This window comes from Mobula hypostoma, chromosome 5 (assembly GCF_963921235.1).
Source record: "Mobula hypostoma chromosome 5, sMobHyp1.1, whole genome shotgun sequence".
In the NCBI taxonomy this organism is placed as follows: domain Eukaryota; kingdom Metazoa; phylum Chordata; class Chondrichthyes; order Myliobatiformes; family Myliobatidae; genus Mobula; species Mobula hypostoma.
The window spans coordinates 111,676,057-111,703,771 of record NC_086101.1 but is presented as its reverse complement, the minus strand read 5'-3'; the positions used below and the strand labels follow the sequence as shown (position 1 = coordinate 111,703,771).

The 27,715-nt window shown below is 45.7% G+C and overlaps 1 protein-coding gene across 4 annotated transcripts in view; it reads right to left on the bottom strand.

The window, feature by feature from the left end:
• LOC134346918 (polyunsaturated fatty acid 5-lipoxygenase-like) overlaps positions 1-27,715 on the bottom strand; it is an 80,414-nt gene that overhangs the window by 27,878 nt on the left and 24,821 nt on the right. For 2 of the 4 annotated variants that reach the window (XM_063048766.1, XM_063048768.1), the window contains exons 3-9: positions 27,176-27,298; positions 20,854-20,955; positions 16,181-16,350; positions 7,880-8,023; positions 6,522-6,725; positions 4,641-4,727; positions 1,442-1,611 (exon numbers count right to left, since the gene is read on the bottom strand). In XM_063048766.1, coding sequence (XP_062904836.1) covers positions 1,442-1,611; positions 4,641-4,727; positions 6,522-6,725; positions 7,880-8,023; positions 16,181-16,350; positions 20,854-20,955; positions 27,176-27,298 — 1,000 coding nt within the window. Of the gene's footprint in view, positions 1-1,441; positions 1,612-4,640; positions 4,728-6,521; positions 6,726-7,879; positions 8,024-16,180; positions 16,351-20,853; positions 20,961-27,175; positions 27,299-27,715 lie in introns of all 4 variants that reach the window. The other 2 variants (XM_063048765.1, XM_063048767.1) reach the window with 2 other exon arrangements.

Sequence of the window (27,715 nt, the reverse complement as noted above, 5' to 3'; positions counted from 1 at the left end):
GTTGGGGCCGCTTCTTTTTACATTGTACATCAACGATTTGGATTATGGAATAGATGGCTTTGTGGCTAAGTTTACTGATGATACGAAGATAGGTGGAGGGGCCAGTAGTGTTGAGGAAATGGAGAGTCTGCAGAGAGACTTGGATAGTTTGGAAGAATGGGCAGAGAAGTGGCAAATGAAGTACAATGTTGGAAAGTGTATGATTATGCACTTTGGCAGAAATAATAAACGGGCAGACTATTATTTAAATGGGGAAAGAATTCAAAGTTCGGAGATGCAACGGGATTTGGGAGTCCTCGTACAGGATACCCTTAAGGTTAACCTCCAGGTTGAGTCAGTAGTGAAGAAGGCGAATGCAACGTTGGCATTCATTTCTAGAGGAATAGAGTATAGGAGCAGGGATGTGATGTTGAGGCTCTATACGGTGCTGGTGAGACCACACTTGGAGTACTGTGGGCAGTTTTGGTCTCCTTATTTAAGAAAGGATGTGCTGACGTTGGAGAGGGTACAGAGATGATTCACTAGAATGATTCTGGGAATGAGAGGGTTAACATATGAGGAATGTTTGTCCGCTCTTGGACTGTATTCCTTGGAGTTTAGAACAATGAGGGGAGACTTCATAGAAACATTTGGAATGTTGAAAGGCATGGTCAGAGTGGATGCGGCAAAGTTGTTTCCCATGATGGGGGAGTCTAGTGCGAGAGGGCATGACTTAAGGATTGAAGGGCGCCCATTCAGAACAGAAATGCGAAGAAATTTTTTTAGTCATAGGGTGGTGAATCTATGGAATTTGTTGCCACGGGCAACAGTGGAGGCCAAGTCATTGGGTGTATTTAAGGCAGAGATTGATAGGTATCTGAGTAGCCAGGGCATCAAAGGTTATGGTGAGAAGGCGGGGGAGTGGGACTAAATGGGAGAATGGATAAGCTCATGATAAAATGGCGGAGCAGACTCGATGGGCCTAATGGCCGATTTCTGCTTCTTTGTCTTATGGTCTTACGGTCTTACGGTCTTGTGAAATCAACAGTGCGATGTTTCAGATCTGCCTCTGAAGAAGAGATCCTACTCCCTCTTAGATTAGAGCGGCTGTCAGTAAGTTGGCTTCTTCCCAATGTGGAAACCCTCTGCACCAGGTTCCTGAAATATTGACCGTCTAATTCCCTCCACAGATGCTGCATATCCCGTTGAGCTCCCCCAGTGCTTTGTCCATTACTCTAGCTCTAAGCACCTGTTGTCTCTTGTTCAAAGTTCAATGTTGAAAGTTAATTTTTTATCAAAGTACATACAGTATATATCACCATATTCTACCCTGAACATCTAAATACAATATAGTGAAGTCCAACAACAAAATGAAACTCGATACACAAACAAAGACTGACAAACCAAATGTCATCAATTAAAACATGCAATCCAGTTGTCTCTGACTACCAAAAGAACTTACTTGTTGATTGCACCCCAGATTTGGAGTCCATCATCCCGATAGAAGTATTCCTTCAACCCCTGGACTCCACGGTCCTGCAAGTTGTCAGGGAGACATATGGACCTGTAGGTGAATGACTTAAAGATCTTCTGGGCAAATGCATCCATGCCAGGGCCACCTGAAGCCACTACCTGGGGAAAAAATATCAAACCAGATTTCTCCATTTAGAATTTAATTATTTGTTGGAGCTGTAGATGAATCAAGAGCCTCTCAAACCTCATCCAATGCATTATAAGATCAAGGAAGATTTCATCACTACTTCAATTCCCTATATCAATTTATGCCCACCTCCACCACCATCATAAGCCAACCCTGGATAATTTTCACCCCTTACTTAAGAAGAACAGTAGTGTAGTGGTTAGAGTAACCAGCGACTTGGGTCCAATTCCCATTGCAGTCTGTACGGAGTTTGTATGTTCTCCTCCCACATTTCAAAGACGTACTGGTTAGTGGGTTAATTGGTCACATGAGTGTAATTGGACAGGGCCAGCTCATTGGTCTGGAAGGACCTGGTACTGTGCTAATTAAATAAAGAAATAATTGAATTCACACTGCTTAGCAAATAGAAATCGGCCTTTCAGCCATCTGAGTCTGTGCTGACCCATTTGCACGAATCCTACATTAAAACATCTCTTCATCTGTCCATCACCTTCCTCTAGTGCCCCTCTTTCTTCACTTTTACCCATGGTCCATTTTCTCTCCTCTCAGATTCCTTTTCAGTCTGCCCCTCTTCCTTCCATCCATCCTTCTTCCATCACTTCTCTACTCCTATCTCTCCATCCCTCTGTCAGAAATTTTCTTTCTCCTCTTCTTACATCATTTCATCCTTTCCGATTTAAATTTTTTCTCTAAATTTTGCATTGATTCTTTTTTCTTTGCTTTACTTTCTTTCTCTGTCTCTTTCTCTTTCCTTTATCCTCCCTTACTATCTTTTTTGCATTCTTTCCATCTTTTCATTCATCATTCTTTTGACCTTCTTTCCTCCCATTCTCCCAGATAGTCCACTCTTCTCTTCTATCAGATTCCTTCTTCTTCAACCCTAACATTTCCACCCATCAGCTGCCAGATTGTACTCCTTTCCCTCCCCTCATTCCTTATTCTGGCTTCATCCCTCTTCCTTGCCAGTCCTGAATGAAGGCTTTTAGCTCAAAATGTTGACTATTCTCCGCTAGAGATGCAGCTTGACCTGCTGAGTTCACCCAACATTTGTGAATTACATTAAGCTATTTTTGATTAACTATATAGTCAAATTAAGAATTATAAAGCTCAATCGTTTAATCACATATTGTGTACTGTTTGTTATTTCATGGTACTGATTTGTAAAAGAGAACACACAGTGCAGCATCGACCCAAATGAGATTTCTTAAGTTTGGCCGGGCCGGAGTCTATCATCCCCTATATTTAGCCACAAGCCGAAGCGAGAGTTACATAGGGCTAGGGTGCCTTAGACTTTTCCATAGTACTGTATACAAAGTTTGAGTGGCTTAGCTGATCAATTACCCAGGGTGAATATGTCAAATACTAGAGGCATAGCTTTAAGGTGAGAGGGGGAACATTTTAAAAGAGATTTACGAGACAAGTTTTTTTGTTACACAGAGTGCTTGGAATGCATTGCCTGAGGAGGTAGAGAAAGTAGGAAGTTTAAGAGGCATTAGACAAGCACATGAATACACCAATTATGCGCTGGTTAATGTGAATTTTAAAATGGTGTCATGGTTAGCACCGACATCATGGCCAAGTACCTATTCCTGTGCTGTAATGTTCTATGTTTGAGATTGCCCACACAAAAAAACATAAACTTCACACCTACCCTGCCCCCTCTGGAACTATCCAAGGTGCTGAATTCAAGATAATACATTAAATCAGGGGTCCCCAACCTTTTTTGCACTGCGGACCGGTTTAATATTGACAATATTCTTGCGGACTGGCCAACCCCGGTGGGTGGGGGTATATGGACAGGAAAGGAATGGAGTGTTATGGACTGAGTGCAGGTCGGTGGGAGTAGGTGAGAGCAGCGTTTGGCACGGACTAGAAGGGCAGAGATGGCCTGTTTCCGTGCTGTAATTGTTATATGGTTATATGAGTCACTTATAAGGCAATAGCATCATAACATTTTAAGTAACGTTTGGATATTAAACACACAGCGCATATTTTCCTCCTATGAACATATAAAGTCATTGCAACAAACCAATATCGCTGAATCAGTGGGAGCCCTGGGCTTGTTTCCCTGCAACAACATCGAGGGGTGATGGGAGACAGCGATACTCGAAGGGGGTTCCTTATGTCCAGTCTATTCTGCAATTTAGTTTTCGTTGCATTCATTGCAGAGATATGTTGGAAATGGAAGCAACGTTTTCAGTGCTTTCGTGGCTATCTCAGGATATTTAGCCTTGACTTTGATCCAGAATGCCAGCAGAGATGTTATGTCAAATATACTTTTCAGCCCGCCATCATTTGCAAGCTCGAGGAGTCGATCGCCTTCCCGTGCTGACATGGATGATGGGCGGGTAATGACCTCGCATGCGTTCAAGCTCAACAGTGCGTGACAGGGAATGAGGAAAGGGGCAGCTGACTCCTATCGCCAAATCATATCGTTTCATCACGGCCCAGTAGCACATGCTTTGCGGCCCGTTACCAGTCCATGGCCCGGTGGTTGGGGACCACTGCATTAAATTAAAGGACCCCATCTTTCCAGTAGGTGGGGGGGGGGTGTAGAAGATTGTGGAAGACTGCTAAGAGATTCTGATGTATTGCATGTTGGTCAAACAGATTGTGAAACCTTGCACTAATGAAATTGAATGGCCTTGATTAAAGATTATAGATCAGCTTTATTTATCACATGCATATTGAAACATACAGTGTTATGCACCGTTTGCATCAAATCAAATCAGCGAGATTGTTCTGGGCAGCCTGCAAGTTTCACCATGCATCTGGTGCCAAACAACTCACTAAACCTAACCTAGTGTCCTTGGAACGTGGAAAGGAACTTGAGCACCCGGAAGAAGTCCACGTGATCACGAGGAGAAGATACAGGGGGAACCGAATGCTAGTTTTACAGCTGGCATTGTAATAGCATCACACTAACTGCTACATTACTGTACCACCCTTGAAGAATGAAATTTCGGCAGTTTGTGATCAAAGCCACAATGGGGTGACTTACTCTGGCAACGATACCATTCTCGCCCACGAGTGCAATCCTGCCTCTTGTGTTTATCTCCAGTGTGTACTTCGTATGTGGAATCAGCAGCTGAGGAAAGAAATGATAGGTCACCAGGTTGAGCAGAGCAAGCCTGGGATGGCAATGAACTTCATAATTTATTTTGTTGGAGTGCAGCACGGAATAGGCCCTTCTGGTTCTTTGAGCTGGGCCACCCATCAATCCCCTGATTTAACCCTAGCCTAGCTACAGGGCAATTTACAACGATCAATTAATGTGAGAGGAAATGACAGCAACTGGAAGAAACCCACACAGTCACAGAGAGAACATACAAACTCCTTACAGGCAGTGGCGGGAATTGAATCCTGGGTCGCTGGTACTGTAAAGCGTTGTGCTAACCACTATGCTACTGAGCCACCCCAACTCAGGCCTTTGCCTGACAATGGAGACTCCACACGGAACTGCAGGAAAAGAGGGTGGAAAATGACGCTTATTGTTGGTGAACTTCCCTCTCCTTCCATTATCTCACCAGTAAGGGGCAGGGAGAGTGTGTGGCCATGGTTTTAGCCACTTTTACAAATAATCCCTTTGATCTGTCCTTTTCATGGGTGATCGAGGAAACTTGGACTAGAATCAGGAACACACTCAAAATGCTGGAAGATTTCAGCAGGCCAGGCAGCAACTATGGAAATGGCCTTGATCCAGTAAAGCTTCATTAAACCTAGGTCTCAATGAAACTCCATGCACCAGTCCGTAGTGAAGCTCCGTCCACTATAGTCCCAATGAAGCTTCACCCTCCATTGTCATTAGTGAAGCTCTGCCCACTAGAACCCAGTGAAGCTCAGCCTACAATTGTCCTCAGTCAAGCACAACCCCCATAGTCCACAGTAGTCCCACACAAAATAGTCTCCAGTGAAGCTCCTCCCGCAGACTCATCAAGGTCGACCCACCATTGTCCCCAGTGAAGCTCTACTCATAATGGTCTCCAGTCAAGCTCTACTCTCCATTGTCCCCAGTGAAGCATTGCCAACCAAAGCCCCAGTGGAGCCCCTGTCATGAGAGATCCTAACCAAGGTTTACCAACCATTGCCCCAGCGAAGCCCCTCCCATGATTGTTCCCAGTCAAACCCCTCTGACCATAGACCCCAACTGAGGCCCACGAACCAGTGATGCCACTCCCACTAGTCCTCAGTCCAGGTCCACCCATCCTTCTCCCAAGTGAAGCTCCACCCATGACTGTCCCCAGTAAGGCACCTCCCAGCATAGTCCCCAATCAAGGTCCATTTACCATTTTCTACAGTGAAGTCCCGTTCATGATAATCCCCAGTGAAACCATGTCCACCAAAGCTTCAGTGAATCCCTAGTCTGCAGTGAAGCTCCTGCCACTATTGTTCCCAGGGAAGCAACTGCCCTCAATAGGTTGCAGTGAAGATGGGGTGATACAGGAAAGGAAGAATAGGAATAGGGAGGGAAGGGATAAGAGAGGGACAAAGGAGGGAGGAACAGTGGGGGGAGGAAGAGGCAGAGGAGAAGCACAGTGGGATATCTACAGTGTCAGCCGATGGGCAGAGAGCCTAATGAACAAGATTGATATCTCTGGGGCATTTCACAATATGGATGGGAGAGCTGCAGAAAGCACTCCACAGATCGACCTGATACATAGAGATGAGAGAGAGAAAGAGAGAAAGGGAGACAGAGAGAAGAATGGGAAGAAAAAGACACACAGAGACAGAAAGACAATGAGATGAAGGGAGAAACATGGAGACAGAGAGAAGGAGATGGAGCTGGAATAATAGAGGAGGAAGTAAGTGGAAGGGAGAGAGGACTGAGGGAGGGAGGGATATAGAGGAAGAGAAGGAGAGAAGGAGAGTTGGGGACACTCACCTTGAAGATGCGGTGCACGGCAGGAAGCTGCCTCAACGTGGCGATGCAGAACACCTCCTCCAGGAGGTGAGTCCCACACAGGTGGAAGCCCAACTGGTGTATCTGGAAATCGGAGCTCCGCACCCAGATCTTGGCCAGCAGCCAGACGTTCTCCGGATCCGAGGGCAGAAAGATGGGATTGTTGGGCCCAGGGTTCTGCCCAAGCTGCAGGGGAGGGAAGGTGAAGGTTTGAAACAGTGTGAAACGTTGGCCTGGAATAGGAGCCTCTGATCCTGAGCTCCTGAAGGCACCCAATGCCACTCACTCACTCTTTCTGGTTGTTGTACATTCCCAGAGAACATAGAAGGCCATTCAGCCGACTAAGTCCATGCTAACTCCCTGCCACCTTCCCTCTCCCTCAGCTTCAATCTCATCCTTTCCTTTCCCCTCTCCCTGAATCAGAATTAGGTTTAATGTCACCAGCACAGTTTGTGAAATGTTGTTGCTTTGTGGCAGCAATATAGTTCAATTTTGGAACATGTGGCTTTTCTATGGATCCTCCAGTTTACTCGCACAAAGTAGTGCAAAAAGAGAGCAAAAACAACAGTGGAGGTACTGAATACCTCCACAGAAATCTGATGGTGGAGGGGAAGAAGCTGGTCCTGAAACATCTGAGTGTGTGTCTTCAGGCTCCTGTACCTTGTCCTTAAGGGTAGCAATAAGAAGAGGACATATCCTGTGTGATGGTGAATCTTAATAATGGATGCCATATCACCTTTTGAGGATGCGCTCAAAGCTGGGGAGGCTAGTGCCCATGATGGAGATGGTTGAGTTTGCAACTATCTACAGCTTTTTTACAGTCATGTGCAGTGGTCCCTCCACACCAGATGGTGATGCAATCAGCTAGAATGGTGCCATTGCTCTCTGCCTTCACATCTCTCTATATACTCTCCCATCTTCTCTTAGTCTTTCTCTTCTTTCCTCTCTCTCCTATCTTCCTCCTTCTTTTCCCTCATTCCCTTGATTCCTCCCCTTTCCATCAGTCTTTCTTTTTCATTTCTCTCCCATCTCTCCCCCTCCTTTTCTCCTCTTTTTCTTTCCCTCCTTCCTGCTGTTTGCTCTCTCCCTTTCTTTCTCTACCACACTCTGCCACCCCCTCTCTCTTCCCATCTCCTTCCTCCTCTCATCTCCGTCTCCCCTCTCCCTCCCCCAGCCCCCTCTGTCTCCCTATGTCTTGTTCTCCCTCTCCATTCCTTTCCAGCCACAAACATCCTCGTTCTTTCATTGTCTCTCTTCCTCTCTGCCTTCAGACCATTACTGGGTGGCAGTAATGGTCCTTCCATCATTCCCAGATCCCACATGCCCACTCCCCCAGCTACCTGGATGGCCAGAGGCATCAGACTGTTCTGGGGGTCCTGGAACAACAGACAGAGGGGGGCTGCCACGTATTGCTGTTTCCCCTTAATCACATTTCCAATAGTTCCATCCAAGATCTTGTAGTCCACAATGTAAATGTTCCCTTTCTGTGAACAGACACAAGAAACACACACAGAGTCATAGATAAGAGAGAGAAATGTCCTCACTAAAAACAACACAAAAAGCAATCGACACCCAATGTGGGGCGACAGCATAACACTTTTAATGCTTTGGTTACCCGCTATTAAGATTTTTGCAGAATTTCTCTAGAAAATCTAATTATGTCAACGGACAGCACAATTCTAAAATGCTGGAGGAACTCAGGAGGTCAGGTCACTTCACAGCTCTCACTTCATTTCCCACTCGCTACCCACCCCCCTCTCCTCTCACCTGGCTTCACCGATCACCTGTCAGGTGTGCAGAAGAAAGCTGGAGATCCATCTGGCAGTATTATCAGGGGATCAGAGGTTGAGAGAGTCAATAACTTTAAATTCCTTGGCATTATCATGTCAGAGGATCTATCCTGGAATTTGCATATAACTGCCATTACAAAGAAGTTTACTTTCTTAGAACTTTGCGTGGATTTGACATGTCGTCGAAAATGTTGACAAATCTCTAGATGCAGAGTGGGGAGTATCCTGACTGCTTGTATCACAGCCTGGTATGGAAACATTAATGCACAAGAATGGAAAAGCCGACAGAAAGTAGTGGATATGGCCCAGACCTTCACGGGAAAAGCTGCCCCCACCATTGAGCACACCTACAAGGAGAGACCACAAGACCATAAGCTATAGGAGCAGAATTATGCCATGTGGCCCATCGAGTCTGCTCCAGCATTTCATCACGGCTAATCCAATTTTTCCTCTCAGCCCCAATCTCTTGCTTTCATTCTGTATCTCTTAATGCCCTGACCAATCAAAAATCTATCAACTTCCGCCTTAAATATACACACAGACTTGGTCTCCACAGCTGCCTGTGGCAAAGAATTCCAGATTCACCACTTTCTGTCTAAAGAAATCCCTCCTCATCGCGATTTCAAAAGGTTGTCCCTCCATTCTGTGTCCTCTGGTCCCACCAAAAGAAACATCCCCTCCACATCCACTCTATTGAGGGCTTTCACCATTCGATAGGTTTCAATGACGTCACCTCTCATTCTTCTGAATTCCAGCGAATATAGGCTAGGGCCATCAAACGCTCTTCATATGACGAGCTATTCAATCCCAGAATCATTTTTATGAACCCCCTTCAAACCCTCTTCAGTTTCAGCATATCTTTTCTACAATAAGGGACACAAAACTGCTCACAATACTCCAAGTGAGGCCTCACCAGTGCTCTATAAAGCTTCAAACTTACACCCTCACTTTTATATTCTAGTCCTCTTGAACTGAATGCTAACATTGCATTTGCCTTCCTCACCACAGGGTCAACCACAAGAAAGCAGCATCCATCAGCAAAGGCCACCACCATCCAAGACATGCTCTCTTCTTGCTGCCGCCATCAGGAAGGAAGTACAGGAGCTATACGTCCCACACCACAAGGTTCAGGAACAGTTATTACCCATAAGACCATAAGACAAAGGAGCAGAAGTAGGCCATTCGGCCCATCGAGTCTGCTCCGCCATTTTATCATGAGCTGATCCATTTTATCCTATTTAGTCCCACTGCCCCGCCTTCTCATCATAACCTTTGATGCCCTGGCTACTCAGATACATATCAATCTCTGCCTTAAATACACCCAATGACTTGGCCTCCACTGCTGCCCGTGGCAACAAATTCCATAGATTCACCACCCTCTGACTAAAAAAATTTCTTCGCATTTCTGTTCTGAAAGGGCACCCTTCAATCCTGAAGTCATGCCCTCTCGTACTAGTCTCCCCCATCATGGGAAACAACTTTGCCACATCCACTCTGTCCATGCCTTTTAACATTTGAAATGTTTCTATGAGGTCTCCCCTCATTCTTCTAAACTCCAAGCAATACAGTCCAAGAGCAGACAAACGTTCCTCATATGTTAACCCTCTCATTCCCGCAATCATTCTAGTGAATCTTCTCTGTACCCTCTCCAACGTCAGCACATCCTTTCTTAAATAAGGAGACCAAAACTGCCCACAGTACTCCAAGTGAGGTCTCACCAGCGCCTTATAGAGCCTCAACATCACATCCCTGCTCCTATACTCTATTCCTCTAGAAATGAATGCCAACATTGCATTCGCCTTCTTCACTACTGACTCAATCTGGAGGTTAACTTTAAGGGAATCCTGTATGAGGACTCCCAAGTCCCATTGCATCTCAGAACTTTGAATTCATTCCCCATTTAAATAATAGTCTGCCCGTTTATTTTTTCTGCCAAAGTGCATAACCATACACTTTCCAACATTGTACTTCATTTGCCACTTCTCTGCCCATTCTTCCAATCTATCCAAGTCTCTCTGCAGACTCTCCGTTTCCTCAGCACTACCGGCCCCTCCACCAATCTTCGTATCATCAGCAAACTTAGCCACAAAGCCATCTATTCCATAATCCAAATCGTTGATGTACAATGTAAAAAGAAGCGGCCCCAACACTGATCCCTGTGGAACACCACTGGTAACCGGCAGCCAACCAGAATAGGATCCCTTTATTCCCACTCTCTGTTTCCTGCCAATCAGCCAATGCTCTATCCACGTATGTAACTTTCCTGTAATTCCATGGGCTCTTATCTTGTTAAGTATCCTCATGTGTGGCACCTTGTCAAAGGCCTTCTGAAAATCAAAATATACAACATCCACTGCATCTCCCTTGTCTAGCCTACTGGTAATTTCCTCAAAAAATTGTAATAGGTTTGTCAGGCAGGATTTTCCTTTAAGGAATCCATGCTGAGTTCTGCCTATCTTGTCATATGTCTCCAGGTACTCTGTAACTTCATCCTTGACAATCGACTCCAACAACTTCCCAACCACCGACATCAAGCTAACAGGTCTATAATTTCCTTTTTGCTTCCTTGCCCCCTTCTGAAATAGCGAGTGACATTTGCAATCTTCCAGTCTTCCGGAACCATGCCAGAATCTATCGACTTTTGAAAGATCATCGCTAATGCCTCCGCAATCTCCACAGCTACTTCCTTCAGAACACGAGGGTGCATTCCATCTGGTCCAGGAGATTTATCCACCTTTAGCCTATTCAGCTTCCTGAGTACTTTCTCTGTCATAATTGTGACTGCGCACACTTCTCTTCCCTGCCACCCTTGAGTGTCTGGTATCCTGCTGTCTTCCTCAGTGAAGACTGATGCAAAATACTTGTTCAGTTCCTCTGCCATCTCCTCATCTCCCATTACAATTTCTCCAGCATCATTTTCTATCAGTCCTATATCTACTCTCACCTGTCTGTTACTCTTTATATACTTGAAAAAGCTTTTAGTGTCCTCTTCGATACTATTTGCTAGCTTCCTTTCATAGTTAATCTTTTCTCTCTTAATGACCTTCTTGGTTTCCTTTTGTAAGGTTTTAAAAACTTCCCAATCCTCTGTCTTCCCACTAATTTTTGCTTCCTTGTATGCCCTCTCCTTTGCTTTAACTTTGACTTTGACTTCTTTTGTCAACCACGGTTGCATCCTTTTTCCACTTGAAAATTTCTTCTTTTTTGGAATATACCTGTCTTGCACATTCCTCATTTCTCACATAAACTCCAGCCACTGCTGCTCTGCCGTCTTTCCCGCCAGTGTCTCTTTCCAGTCAACTTTGGCCAGTTCCTCTCTCATGCCACTGTAATTTCCTTTACTCCACTGAATCACCGACACATCAGTTGTCGGCTTCTCTTTTTCTAATTTCACAGTGAACTCAATCATGTTATGATCACTGTCTCCTAAGGGTTCCTTCACCTCAATCTCTCCAATCACCTCCGGTTCATTACACAATACCCAATCCAGTACAGCCGATCTCCTAGTGGGCTCAGCAACAAGCTGTTCTTAAAAGCCATCTCGCAGACATTCTACAAATTCTCTCTCTTGAGATCCAGTGCCGACCTGATTTTTCCAATCTACTCGCATGTTAAAATCCCCCACAATTTTCATAACACTGCCCTTCTGACAAGCCTTTTCTATTTCCTGTTGTAATTTGTAGTCCACATCCCTGCAGCTGTTTGGAGGCCTATAAATAACTGCCATCAGGGTACTTTTACCCCCGCTATTCCTCAGCTCAACCCATAAAGATTCTGCACCTTCCGATCCTATATCACCTCTTTCTAATGATTTAATATCATTTCTTACCAATAAAGCCACGCCTCCCCCTCTGCCTACCTTCCTATCTTTCCGATACACTGTGTATCCTTGGACGTTTAGCTCCCAGAGGCATGCATCCTTTAGCCAGTTCTCAGTGATGGCCACAATATCATACCTGCAAATCTGTAGCCGTACAACAAGATCATCCACCTTATTCCTTATGCTGCGTGCATTTAAGTACAACACCTTAAGACCAGTATTTGATACCTTTTGCTTTGATTTCACTGCAACTTTATTGCACTGCAACTCATCCCAGTGGCTACACATTTGCTCCATCACCTGCCTGTCTTTCCTGACATCATTACTGCTCACTATCTTTGATTTATTTCTGTTTTCCCCTTCCTCCGCTCTATCATTCCGGTTCCCATTCCCCTGCCAAATTAGTTTAAACCCTCCCTAACAGCTCTATTAAACTTTCCTGCCAGGATATTGGTCCCCTTCGGGTTCAGGTGTAACCCATCCTTTTTGAACAGGTCATACTTTCCCTAGAAGAGATCCCAATTATCCAAGAATCTGAAGCCCTGCCCCCTACACCAGTCTCTCAGCCAGGCATCCATCTGCCTGATCTGACTACTCTTGCCCTCACTAGCACGTGGCACAGGTAGCAATCCTGAGATTACTACCCTGGAGGTGCTGCTTCTCAGCTTCCTTCCTAACTCCTGGAAATCTCTCTTCAGGACCTCCTCCTTTGTCCTATCTATGTCATTGGTACCAACATGTACCAAGACAACTGGCTGCTCACCCTCCCCCTTTAGAATATTCAGGACCCGATTCGAGACATCCCGTACCCTGGCGCCTGGGAGGCAACACACCATGCAGGTATCTCTGTCAGGCTCACAGAATCTCCTGTCTGTTCCCCTGACTATGGAATCCCCCACGACTACCGCATTTCTCTTCTCCCTCCTTCTCTCCTGCACAACAGTGCCAGGCTCAGTGCCAGAGACTCGGTCACCGTGGGCGTCCCCTGTCAGGTCATCCCCCTCAACAGCATCCAGAACAATATATTTGTTGCTGAGGGGGACAGTCACAGGGGTGCTCTCCACTATCCGGGCATTTCTCTTCCCTCTCTTGACAGTGACCCAGTGTTCTGACTCCTGTAGCCTAGGGATGACTACTGACTCCTGTAGCCTGGGGATGACTACCTCCCTGTAGCTCCTCAACCATCAGGTTCCTGGACCAGCATGGATAACTTTACTCACCTCAACACTGAACTGATTTCACAACCCATGGACTCACTTTCAAGGAGACTACAACTTACGTTCTCAACTTTATTTCTCTATTAATTAATTAATTAGTTTTGTTTTTACAGTTTGTCTTCTTTTCACATTGGGTGTTTGTCCATCTTTGTGCTAAGTTTTTCACTGATTCTATTGTATTTTTTGTACCTACTGTGCATGCCCACAGGAAAATTATCTTGGGGTGGTATATGGTGATGTTTACGTAATTTGATCATGAATTTACTTTGAAATTTTGAACACCTTCCCCTTTTACACCTCCATTCAGGCCTGATGAAGGGCCTTGACCTGAATTCTGGTTATTCCCCTCGATGGATGCTGCCTGACCTGCTGAGTTCCTCCAGCATTTTGTGTGTTACTCTGTATGTCCATCATCTGCAGAATATCTGTACCTATCAGTCATTCAGAAATGTATAAGGTCTTATTGTTCTGGAAATTGTGCATTTACATTTGAAATGCGGAGTCATAATTAATGTAAGCTTGAATGGAAGTGGTTGTCATAGTATGCTCATCAGTTTTGTCTACTCTTGAGCATCTCTTCTAAGTTGCCAGGTCTGGAGGACCTGAGTGGCAAGGAAAGATAGAATTTTTTTTTCTGTGTCATACTCTGCCAGAGCCTTGGCAACACTTTTTCAAGTGGTTGTCTTGGAGGAAAGATTCTGTGAGTGTTCTCCCACGTCCTTCTCACAGCGCAGTCTTTTTTTTACGAGGCCGAGTTGTGAGCTTGACACTCAACCCGGCACGGATGGAAAGTGTGCCCGGGAGCGACCCGATTGGGTTTGAACTTGGGAACTTTCGCTCCAGAGTCTGGCGCTGATGTCACTGCGCCATCAGCTGGCCAAAAGATTGAATAGGTTAGGACTTTAAGGTAAGTTTGGATTGGTACATGCATGGAGAGGTATGGAGAGCTATGGTCCTGGTGCAGTCCATGGGAGTAGGTGAGTAGGTAGTTTAAATGGTTCGGCATGGACTAGATGGGCTGAAGGACTTGTGTCTGTGCTGTACTTTTCTATGACTCCACGTTGGACTATTTTTCTGTCTTTTTGTTCATGTCAAAAAGGGATGTGATGTTGAGGCTCTATAAGGCCTCACTTGAAGTGAGACCACACTTGGAATATTGTGTGCAGTTATGGGCTCCTTATTTTAGAAAGGTTATACTGACTTTGGAGAGGGTTCAGAAAAGATTCACGCAAATGATTCCAGGAACGTCTGGCAGCCCTTGGGCTGTATTCCCTGGAGTTCAGGAGAATAAAGGGGGATCTCATAGAAACATTCCAAATGTTAAAGAGCCTGAACAGATTAGGTATGACAAAGTTATTTCCCATGGTAGGGGAGTCCAGGACAAGAAGGCATGACTTCAGGATTGAAGGACGTCTATTTAGAACTGAGATGCAGGGAAATTACTTTAGTCAGAGGATGGTAAATTTGTGGAATTTGTTGCCACGAGCGGCTGAGGAGGCCAAGTCATTGGGTGTATTTAAGGCAAAGATAGATAGGTTCTTGATTAGCCAGGGCATCGAAGGGTATGGGGTGAAGGCAGAGGAGTGGGGATGACTGGAAGAACTGGATCAGCCCTTGATTAAATGGCAGAGCAGAGTCGATGAGCTGAATGGTCTTATGGTCAACCTCCCACTTTGCATTTAAAAGGTTTTTGTTGGGCAGCACAGTAGTGTAGTGGTTAGTGTAACACTATAACAGTGCCAGTGAACAGGTTCGATTCCATTGCTGCCTATAAGAAGTTTGCACATTCTCCCCAAGACTGCATGTGAATTCCAGTACCCTCCCAAATTCTAGACATGTAGGGGTCAGATTAGCTTTCTTTGGTACAAGGTCTCTTCCAGCCTGTAGTTGAGAACACAGCTGGGAAATCAGTGTGCAGACTTTAAAATGTATGCAGGACACCACTCTCTGCAGTCCTCTCTACCCAGGGCCCTGATGTACAAGGGAAGGATTGTCACAACTGCCACTGCCCAGGAAATGTGTGATGGGCTGGTGTAGAGGGAGCTTCACTCTGTGTCTCACCCTGGGGGTGTGTGATGGGACAGTGTAGAGGGAGTTTCCCTCTGCGTCTGACCCTGGGAGTGTGTGATGGGACAGTGTAGAGGGAGCTTCACTCTGTGTCTGACCCTGGGAGTGTGTGATGGGACAGTGTAGAGGGAGCTTCACTCTGTGTCTGACCCTGGGATAGTGTGATGGGACATTGTAGGGGGAGCTTCACTCTGTGTCTGACCCTGGGAGTGTGTGATGGGACAGTGTAGAGGGAGCTTCACTCTGTGTCTGACCCTGGGAGTGTGTGATGGGACAGTGTAGAGGGAGCTTCACTCTGTGTCTGACCCTGGGAGTGTGTGATGGGACAGTGTAGAGGGAGCTTCACTCTGTGTCTGACCCTGGGAGTGTGTGATGGGACATTGTAGGGGGAGCTTCACTCTGTGTCTGACCCTGGGATAGTGTGATGGGACATTGTAGAGAGAGCTTCACTCTGTGTTTGACCTTGGGAATGGGATCTCCATATCTAAGCTGGCCAATTAAAATTAACCTGCGAGCCAGCACATCGTTGGGATGGGAGAGGAATCTAAAGAAACACACACGTTTACAGGGAGATCATGCAAACACTACCCCACCCCTCTGCCACACACACACACACACACACCCCAGAGGTCAGGATTGAACCCAGGTCTCTGGCATTGTGAGGTCGCAGCTCTACCCACTGCTCTATTGTGCCACCCTGGTAGTCCTTTGACCCTAATGCAGTAAGTACCAGCCACATGCACGCACCTTCATTTCCTGTGCCAGTGTAGAGCATCCGAGGAACTGGTTGACCATGGTGTCTGTCACAGGGAATTTCTTTGGGATCTCCGTGCATCTCTCGATCAAGCAGGGATTGCAACCATTTTTGAACTGGTACCCAAAGAACCAGTCTTCCTTCCAATGTTTCGCCACGTAGACTGGTAGATAACGGAAATGGGTGGGGGGCGGGGCGGATAGAGAAGGAAGGAGAGATAAGAAGAAATTCATCACATGATCTCCTGTAGAAGAATGCCTTCTACTAAGTTTTTCTGTGACCTTAAAAGAACATAGAGATGGCGAAGCACCCTTTGCCCTTCCTTGCTCATTGGTGAGCTGTTGGTTGCTGTTTGTTTGCTTCTGTGTGCACTTTAGGATGGTGGTGAATATTGGTAGTTTGGTTTGAGGTGTTTGACGTTGCAGTGTTCACCGAGCTTGGCAATTAGCTTGCAGATGTTTCAAATAGACACCATCTACGAACCCTAAGAGCCAAGGAAATGTGAGCCAATAGAATTCAAAGGTTAACTGAAGGGGTAGTCAATCAGGACTGAGGCAAGCGAACGGGAGAGGAGGCAAGCGAGCAAGGACTCCCAGAGAGAAACACCAACAACTGTCCACGGAGTAAGTCACATTGACTGGTGATGAAACATCTGCAAGCTACTTGTGTGTAGTTTTTCACTGATTCTATGGTATTTATTTCTTCTACTGTAAACGTCTACAAAAAGTTGAGTCTCAGGTTAGTACTGTATACGGTGACATATATGTATTTTGATCTTCAAACTTTCTTATTTCCTTCGAGGTCCATGAAAAAGTTCCCGTTAGCCTCTTTGTGTAGCATCCTTTGCAATTTATGTACAAAACCTCCAAAGGCAGTGTTATTGAATGTACTGATGATGCCAAGGAGCGTGGTGGGGAGATTGGACAGTCTGTTGGGCGGGGGGACGGAATGGACAGTCAATGTTTCAAGTTGAGACACATGCTGTCCAAAACGGGGTCTTGGTCCAAAATGTTGAGAGTCCATTTCCCGCCACAGCTGCTACCTGAATCACTGAGTTCCACCCACAGACTGTTGTACCAGAACCCACCACCTTGTCTTTGTGGAAGCCAGGAAGAGGATGTCTGAGGCTACAACAAAATATAGGTAGCTTACGTGAGTGGCCAAAGATCTAACAATGAGGTATAATGTTCAAATTTGACAGGGGCAAAATTTAAAGAGAAACATGTTACCTGAACAGTGAAAGATTGCAAGCTTTGATATCACTAAGTTGGCAAATTGGTCTCTAACCCTGCCACATGTACTGAGGTATAGTGAAATGTCTGATTTGTATTCCATCCACACAGATCATTTCACCGCCTCAGTGTATTGAGTTAGTTTGAGGGGAAACATAGAGCAGAATGAAGAATAAAACATTATTCTTCTATTCCCCACTCTGGCCTCTTGCCGCTTCTCCTCACCTGCCTAACACCTCCCCTGGTGCCTTTCTCCTTCCCTTTCTCCGAGGGTCCACTCTCCTCTCTTATCAGATTCCTTCTTCTTCATCCCTTTACCTTTCCCACCCACCTGACTTCATGTCTCATCTTCTAGATAGTCCTTCTTCCCCTCCCGCTCCCCACCTTTTCTATTCTGGCATCTTCCACCTCCTCTCCAGAGACAGAGAGAGAGACAGAGAGACATGGGAAGGCAGAGAGAGCCAGAGAGGACGAAACAAAGAAACTGAACTCTTTCTGTCAGAGGATTCAAAGTTTCTTCCTGAAAGGGTGGGGGTAATGGGAATGTTTGAAAAGGTTGAAGGGAGATATTTGATAAAGCAAATGGGTGAAGGCTACTGGGTGTCAGAGTTGACTTTACAATGTGATCAGAGGTGATGTTATTAAATGGTGGGACCAAAATGGGGGCTTCTCTCACTGCCCCCCCATTCATACTGAAACCTCACTTCCTGTGACATCACACACTCATAGCCATAGAGACATACAGCAGGGAAACAGGCCATTTGGCCCATCTGGTCCATGTTGACCACAATTCCCATCTAAGATCCATTTGCCCACATTTGGTTCATATCTCCCTCAAGCTGACAATAAGTTGGACTTTCGAGCTCACAGTCTGTACCCTCATTGTCTACCTGCACTGCACTCTCTCTGTAGCTGTTGCACTTTATTCCACACTGTTATTGTTTTACCTTGTTCTACCTCAATACACCGTGTAACTATTTGGTCTGTCTGGACAGTATGCCAAGCAAGCTTCTAATTATAGATTAGTACATTTGACAATAATAAACCAATTACAATTCCATTTCTCATACACACACATTTATTTTTAACTGTTGTTAATGTACTTGCCTCTACCTCTTTCTCTGGCAACTCATTCCATATATGGATCACTCTCTGGGTAACAAAGTTGTTTCTAATGGTCACTATTAATCTCTCCACCTCTCACATTCAACTTATGCCTCCAGTTCTTGATTTGCCAACACTGGGGGATAGCTTTGTGCATTCACCCTGTCTGTACCAAATCATTCAAAGTTCAAAGTAAATTTATTATCAATGTACTTGTATGTCACCATATGCAAGCCTGAGATTCATTTACTCGCTGACAGTTTCAAGAAATCCTTAATAGAGTGATAACCATAATAGAATCAATAAAAGACCGCACCGAACCACTCCAGTGACATCACAGGATGATTTGCCGCAATATAGAACATTGTCTCCACCCATTCAGGCCCAACGCTCCCTTATTTCCTTCTTGGCTGCTCTCAGTGTAAAGGGTCAGGATGAGGGCAATGTGGGAACCGTTCCCACACATGGGGCAGAGGTGTTGGGCAGATGTTGAAGTGATATACTCCTCAGGCACGCCCACAGTGTCTCGGTGTGTTCCTAATGCGCGGTTTTGAGGTTGTCAATACCAGTTTCCTCCAAACAACTCTTCCAAGAGACCATGTGACCACAGTTTATGGGCTGTGTATGAGGGAAGGGTTAGAATAATTGAGGAGCATGGTCAAAGGTCAGTGCAACATCGTGAAGTAACGGGGGTGGCTGCCAAGCTGAGTTTGCACCAGCGCTCTAATGGTGAAGTTTCACATCTTTAACCAGAGGTCGACCATGAAAGACTTAGACCAGTGGACCCAAGTCCAGAGGAGACTAGAGATGAGGATGGAATCCTCACTTGTTGATTTGTCAGTAGGGAGCACAGGCTACGACTCGAGAAGCACTACTCACCAGGGTAGGTAAACTCAAGGCAGAGCAAAAATGAACGAAACAGTGGGAACTTAAATAGGCAAACAAAACAAGGCACGGGTGCACTGATAACTAAAACAAGACACAGATGATAATAATCAACTACTAATTGGGGAGAAGGGTCATCAAAGCCTGGAGGACTCCAACGCCCCCTGGTGGTCAGACTAAGGCATGAGACATGCAGTGAAGAGCCCAGACTGTGCTGTTCTATGTTTCTAATACCCAGTGAGGTTAGAGGCCCGCAGATGGATGGCTCTATGATCAGCTGTCAGATAAGGGGAGAGATTCTGAGGGAAACAGGAAAAATCCAGAGGTTGAAGGAAAAGTCAGGGTCCTTTCCCTACAGCCCTGATATTATCAGGGAGAGTTTGTAAGGCAGAAGGAAAAAGAGGATAGGGAGCTGGGTGGGGGTGGAGGGGGTGTGGTGGTTAACCAGTCGACAGAAGGCTGAGACAGAACAAAAGGGTAGTGCAGAGCTGAGAATCTGGGGTGGAACTGCAGCACAGTGGGTAGAGCTATGGGCTCACAGTTCCAGGAACCAGGGTTCGATTCTGCCCTCCATTGCTGTCTGTGTGTCTGTCTGTGCGAGACCCCCTTCGCGTGGGGTCTCCAGTTTTATCTCAGGTTCAAAAGTTGTGGAGAGTTGGTGGATCAATTGGTGGCTGTAAATTGTACAGGGCGCAGGTGGGATCATCAGGTGGGTGTGAGGGGATAGCGAACAGGGATTTTTGGTGGAGGTGGTTGAAGTGATCGCAGTGAGAACCGACTGAATAGATCAAATGGCCAAATCGTTTATATATCATAAAAAATATGAGGGGAAAGGATAATGGATTTGAAGTTCTAATAAAGTGTTTCTAGGAACCCCAAGTCAAAGTAAATTTCTTGTCAAAGTATATATTACCATATACCACATAGAGATTTACTTTCTTGTTGCATTTACAGAAAATAAAGAAATACAATAGAATTTTTGAAAAATTACATACAAAGGTTGACAATCAATGTGTAAAAAATATGAAAATTAAAAAAAATACTGAGATCATGAGTTTCAGAGTTTTAGAAAGTGAGTCTACAGGTTGTGGATTCAGTTCAGAGTTCAGGTGAGTTCATGCTGTTCAGGAGTCTGATGGTTGAAGGGTAATAACTATTCCTGAACCTGGTGCTGTGGGACCTAGGGCTTCTCTGCTTCCTGTCTGATGGTAGTAGTGAGGAGAGAGCATGGTCCGGATGGTGGGGTGTTTGATTGTGAATGCTGCTTTCCTGTGACAGCGCTCCAGGTAAATGTACAAGAGCTGGGATAGAATTGTATGGACAATTCACCTGGCAACCTTACCACTGTGGGCAGAATTCCCAACTTCCTGACCTTGGCATAAACCTGCAGGATTCCCAGACCCTGGATGTTGTGCTAATTGGTGCACAATTTACTAAATTCTTACCTCCTATGGCACTCTTGACTCTCCAGAATATCCTCTGAAAGCTTTCTAGACTGTCCCATGGGCTTTCGAACATATTCACAAGCTTCTTCAGGAACAGTTCCCCTAAACTGAGAAGAGATATGGAAGAGTGTAGAATATAGCACATAGAGCAGTACAGAGCAGGAATAGGCGCTTTGCCTCATAATGTCCATCAGATATATGAGCAGAGTGAGACCATTCAGCCCATCGAGTCTACTCTGTCATTTGATCATAGCAGATTTATTTCCCCTCTCAACCTCATTCTCCTACCTTCTCCCTTTAACCTTTGACACCCTTGCGACCTTATTAAACTCTGCTTTAAATAGTCCTGAAGAAGGGTCTTGGCCTGAAACGCTGACTGTTTATTCTTTTCCATAAATGCTTTCTGATCTGCTGAGCTCCTCCTGCATCTTTTGTGTGTTGCTCTGGATCTCCAACTCATGCACCTTTTGTCATGTCTTTAAATAAACCCAATGACTTGGCCTCTACAGCCATCTGTAGCAATTAATTCCACAGATTCTCCACCCTCTGACTAACGGGGTGTCCTCCAACACAATTCCAAATTAAATTAAATCTCTTCTGCCTGCACATGATCCAGATTCCTCCATTCCCTGCACATTCATGTGTCTAATACACTTTTGAACGTCACTATCTGCCCCAGGTACTCCATTCCAGGCATCCACAACTCTGTGTAAAAGAATATCTTGCTTTTGTGTCACAGAGTAACACAGCGCGGAAACAAGCCATTCAGCCCAACAGTCCATGCCGACCCCAGTATTTTCCCTGCTAGTCCCACTTGCCTGAGTTTGTACCGTAATCTACCAAGCCCCTCCCCTCCATGTACACATGCAAATGCCACTTAAACACTGCAATGGTACCCTGCTTGACCACTTCCTCTGGCAGCTCATTCCAGGCACTCACTGTCCTACGTGTAAAGAAGTGCCCTCTTAGGTCTCTTTTCAATCTCCCCACTCTCACCTTGAATCTTGCCCCGTGTATCTTTACCCTTTCCTCCTCTCACCTCTAGTATTTAACATTTCAGCATTGGGTAAAACTTCTGACTGTCTACCCCATCTCATCATTTTATAAATCTCTATAAGCTTCTGATGTTCCAGAGGACACCCAAGTTTGTCCAATCTCCCCTTATGGCTCGTATCCTACAACCTCAGTGGCATCCTGGAAAACCTCTTCTGCACCCTCACCAAAGCCTCCATATCTTCCTTCTAATGGGGCAACCAGAACTGCACACAATACCCCAAGGGTAGCTTAACCAAAGCTTTATACAGCCGTAAAATGGCTTCCTTGTTCTTCCATTCAAAGCTCCAACTAATGTAGGAAAGCATACCGTTCACCTTCATCGCCACTCTGTGCAGGAAACTATACAGACATGGAACCTAGGAGTCCTCTGTACATCAAATCATTCTGAACATTGTTTATATCAAAAATGTTCCCTGATTTGTGATCCTGTGGAAATTATGGAAATCCCACAATAGGCCAGTTTTCCCCAACTATTCGTACTCCCAGGGACAATAACCTCCCTCCTGGCTAATCCTGGGATCACTGTGCAACACACACAAAGGAGAAACTCAGCAGGTCAGGAACTATACATGGAGGGGAATGAATAGTTGGCATTTCAGGCTGAGACCCTTCACCAGGACTGGAGAGGAAAGGGGGTAGAAGCCAGAATAAGAAGATGGGGGAGGTGGGAAGGAGAAGGAATACAAGTCGGCAGGTGATAAGTGAGACCAGGTGAGGGAGAAGGTGGGTGGGTGGGCAGTGGATGTTGTAAGATACTAACAGGTGATAGGTGGAGGAAGTAAAGTGCTGAAGAAGAAATCTGGTAGGAGAGAACAGTGAACAATGGAAGGAAGGGAAGGAGGATGCCCTCTTACATGAAGGATACGGAGGCTTTGTAGAAGGTGTAGAAGTTATTTTCCAAGATGTCGCCTGGATTAGAGGATATGTGCTATAAGGAGCGGTTGAACAAACTTGTGTCACTTTTCTCTGTAGGAGCAGAGGTTGAGGGGAGACCTGATGGAGGCTTATAAGATTATGAGAGGCATAGAGAGCATAGACAGTCAGAATCTTTTTCCCAGGGTAGAAATGTCAAACACTAGAGGGCATGCTTTAAGAGGAAGGTGATGGACAGGTGAGCTGAAGAAATGGGGTGAGAGGGAAACCAGGATGGGGAATGGAGGAAGATACAATGAGCAGAGGGGGAGTATGACCAGAATTTAGAGAAATCAATGTTCATGCCACCCAAGCAAAATATGAGGTGTTGCTCCTCCAACCTGAGGTTAGCCTAGCCATGGCCGTAGAGGAGGCCATGGACAGACATGCTAGAATGGGAATGGGAAGTTGAATTGAAATGGGTGGGCAATGGATGATGCTGCTTTTTGCAGCAGGTAGAGGTAACTCCCAACGTGTGATGGGTCTCACTGATGTAGAGGAGGCCACACATGGGGAGCAACGGATACATTTGATGACCCCGATAGACTCGCAGGTGTAGCATCGTCTCACCTGGAAGGACTGCTTGGGTCCGTGACTGGTGCTGTGGGAGAAGGTGCAGGCAGCAGGTGTATCACTCATCCCAGGATCTCTGTTCTCCCTCTCCAGCTTCCTCATTGGTCACAGCCAGGTCTTGCCCTCTCTTCCCCAAAATCCCAGATCCCAGAATCAATACTTTCAGCTGAGAGAGGACCTCAGCTTTATTTGTCATAAGAATATTGAAATGTACAATAACTCTACTGGGTGTTTTTTATACGCTGCCCAATAGTAACAAGGGTGTCGAGGAGCAGAAAGGGAAGCAGATCCTGGAAAGGCGTAATAATAACAGAGTTGTCGTGATGGAAGATTTTAATTTCCAAAATATCGAATGGCATCTCCCTAGAGCGAGGAATTTAGATGGGGTGGAGTTTGTTAGGTGTGTTCAGGAAGGTTTCTTGACACAATATGTAGATAAGCCTACAAGAAGAGAGGCTGTACTTGATTTAGTATTGGGAAATGAACCTGGTCAGGTGTCAGATCTCTCAGTGGGAGAGCATTTTGAAGAGAGTGATCATAATTTTGTCTCCTTTACAATAGCATTGGAGAGAGATAGGAACAGATAAGTTAGAAAAGGATTTAATTGGAGTCAGGGGAATTATGAGGCTATCAGGCAGGAAATTGGAGTCTAAAATTGGAAACAGATTCTCAGGGAAAAGTACAGAAGAAATGTGGCAAATGTTCAGGGGATATTTATGTGGAGTTCTGCATATGTACGTTCCAATGAGACAGGGAAGTTATGGTAGGGTACAGGAACCACAGTGTACAAAGGCTGTAATAAATCTAGTCAAGAAGAAAAGAAAAGCTTACAAAAGGTTCAGAGAGCTAGGTAATGTTAGAGATCTAGAAGATCATAAGGTTAATAGGAAGGAGCTTAAGAAGGAAATTAGGAGAGCCAGAAGGGGCCATGAGAAGGCCTTGGCAGGCAGGATTAAGGAAAACCCCAAGGCATTCTACAAGTATGTGAAGAGCAAGAGGATAAGACGTGAAAGAGTAGGACCTATCAAGTGTGACAGTGGGAAAGTGTGTATGGAACCGGAGGAAATAACAGAGGTACGTAATGAATACTTTACTTCAGTATTCAGTATGGAAAAGGATCTTGGTGATTGTAGCGATGACTTTCAGCAGACTGAAAAGCTTGAGCATGTAGATAGTAAAAAAGAGGATGTGCTGGAGCTTTTGGAAAGCATCAAGATGGATAAGCCGCTGGGACCGTATGAGATGTACTCCAGGCTACTGTAGGAGGCCAGGGAGGAGATGGCTGAGCCTCTGGCAATGATCTTTGCATCATCAATGGGGACAGGAGAGGTTCCGGAAGATTGGCGGGGGGGGATTGCAGATGTTGTTCCTTTATTCTAGAAAGGTAGTAGAGATAGCCCAGGAAATTATAGACCAGTGAGTCTTACCTCAGTGGTTGGTAAGTTGCTGGAGAAGATCCTGAGAGGTAGGATTGATGAACATTTGGAGAGGTATAATGTGATTAGGAGTAGTCAGTATGGCTTTGTCAAGGGCAGGTCATGCCTTAAGAGCCTGATGGAAATTTTTGAGGACATGACTAAACACATTGATGATGGAAGAGCAGTAGATGTAGTTTATATGGATTTCAGCAAGCCATTTGATAAGGTACCCCAGTCAAGGCTTATTGAGAAAGAAAAGAGGCATGGGATCCAAGGGGATATTGCTTTGTGGATCCAGAACTGGCTAGCCCACAGAAGGCTAAGAATGGCTTTAGATGGGTCATATTCTGCATGGAAGCTGGTCACCAGTGGGGTGCCTCAGGGATCAGTTCTGGGACCCTTACTCTTCGTGATTTTTATAAGTGACCTGGATGAGGAAGTGGAGAGATGGGTTAGTAAGTTTGCTGATGACACAAAGATTGGAGGTGCTGTGGATAGTGTGGAGGGCTGTCAGAGGTTACAGCGGGACATTGATAGGATGAAAAACTGGGCCGAGAAGTGGCAGATGGAGTTCAACCCAGCTAAGTGTGAAGTGGTTCATTTTGGTAGGTCAAATATCATGGCAGAATATAGTATTAATGGTAAGACTCTTGGCAGTGTGGAGGATGACAGGGATCTTGGGTCCGAGTCCATAGGACGCTCAAAGCAGCTGCGCAGGTTGACTCTGTGGTTAAGAAGGCATACGGTGTACTGGGCTTCATCAATCGTGGAATTGAATTTAGGAGCCGAGAGGTAATGCTGCAGCTATATAGGACCCTGGTCAGACCCCACTTGGAGTACTGTGCTCAGTTCTGGTCGCCTCACTACAGGAAGGATGTGGAAGACATAGAAAGAGTGCAGAGGAGATTTACAAGGATGTTGCCTGGATTGGGGAGCATGCCTTATGAGAATAGGTTGAGTGAACTCGGCCTTTTCTCCTTGAGGCAATGAAGGATGAGAGGTGACCTGATAGAGGTGTGTAAGATGATAAGAGGCATTGATTGTGTGGATAGTCAGAGGCTTTTTCCCAGGGCTGAAATGGTTGCCACAAGAGGACACAGATTTAAGGTGCTGGGGAGCAGGTACAGAGGAGATGTCAGGGGTAAGTTTTTTACTCAGAGAGTGGTGAGTGTGTGGAATGGGTTGTGGCAACGATGGTGGAGGTGGATATAACAGGGTCTTTTAAGAGACATTTAGATAGGTACACGGAGTTTCGTAAATTAGAAGGCTATAGGTAAGCCTAGTAATTTCTAAGGTAGGGACATTTTCAGTACAACTTTGTGGGCCGAAGGGCCTGGATTGTGCTGTAGGTTTTCTGTGTTCTATGTACAGTGAAATGCGTCATTTACATCAAATCAGATCAGCGAGGATTATGATGGTTGCAGCCTGCAAGTGTTACCAACATAGCATGCCCACAACTTAGTAATCCTAATTCTACAGAACAGTGGAGGAAACCAGAGGACCCAGAGGAATCCCACACAGTCACAGGGAGAACATACAAATTCCTTACAGACAGCTGCGGGAAATGAACCCCTGTCACTGATCGCTGGCGCTGTTAAGTAATCGCTGCACCACCGTGCACCCTTAGTACTGATACTCCCTTCACGGGCGGCACAGAAGTACAGCGGGTAGAACCAACTCCAGTGACCCAGGAGGAATGGTTGCTGTGAGTCCTTTGGCCTGTGCACCTGTATTTGTTAATTGTTGTCTTATTTAGTGTCGCTGAGCCCTGTTTCTATTTAATCTGTTTGACTGGCTCCGGTTTTCTGCATACTGTGATTATTTAAAGGGGGCTCCCAATTAGTGCCGATCACGGGGTCCTCGTGACAAGTGAATGATTTGTCTCACGGTGTTGCTCAGTCGAGCCACCGAAGTTCTGTTGGAATCCCTATGAGTGAACTAGGTTTCTGTCTCTACATGGGAGTCTGCCGTTTCTCCGCACCTCGGTCCAGTCGTCTGTCAGTGCACAGCATGACACTGGCGTAATAGCAGCGTAGCACTTTACAGTGCCAGTGATCCAGGTTCAATTCGCACCGCTGTCTGTAAGGAGTTTGCACGTTTCCCCGTGACCGCATGGGTTTCCTCCGGATACTCCAATTCCCTCCCACATTGAGAAAGACGTGTGGTTGAGTAGGTTCATTGGTCACATACGTGTAGGTGTAACTGAGCAGTGGGCGAGAAGGGCCTGTTACCGCCCTCTATCTCTAAATAGAATAAATAAATGAATAGAATCCTGGAGGAGGGGCTCCCCATTCCCACACTCCCAGTCCCATACTGCTTCAACTGCACTTTAAGCAGCGACTCAGAGCGAACACTGAACTCACGCCAATTGCAAGGAGTTCTCAAAGTCGGCGCGCTGGTTGTCATCGAACTTGACGTCCGGGTGGAGGTCGTCCTTGGTTTCAGCGTCAATGCACTTACTGACGCCAGTCTTCCAAACCTTCCATCTGCACAACACAAAGCGGGCTGCGTTGGCACACTGCGGGCAGTGGTTGTGGACGTCCTGACCCTCACTCACTGGGAAGGATCCTTATCCCAAATTCAGGAGATTATTCCCCCTCTGGAGACCCAAACCGGTAAATCCATACTGAGAGTCAGAGAGTCAGAATTCATGTGGAATTCTCTACCCAATGAAGCAGTAGAGGCTACTCAAGGCAAGGTTGGATAGCTTTTTGCATTGCAGGGGAATTAAGGATTATGGGCAAAAGGCAGGTAGATGGAGATGAGTCCATGGCCAGGTCGTCCATGATCCTCCCATCTTTGGCCATCCTAGTACCCTATTCCTGTTTATCCGTCATATCCTATAAAAGAACCCCTGTACCCCTTAAAAACGCTAAAAATACCCTGACCTGCGCTCTTTTATC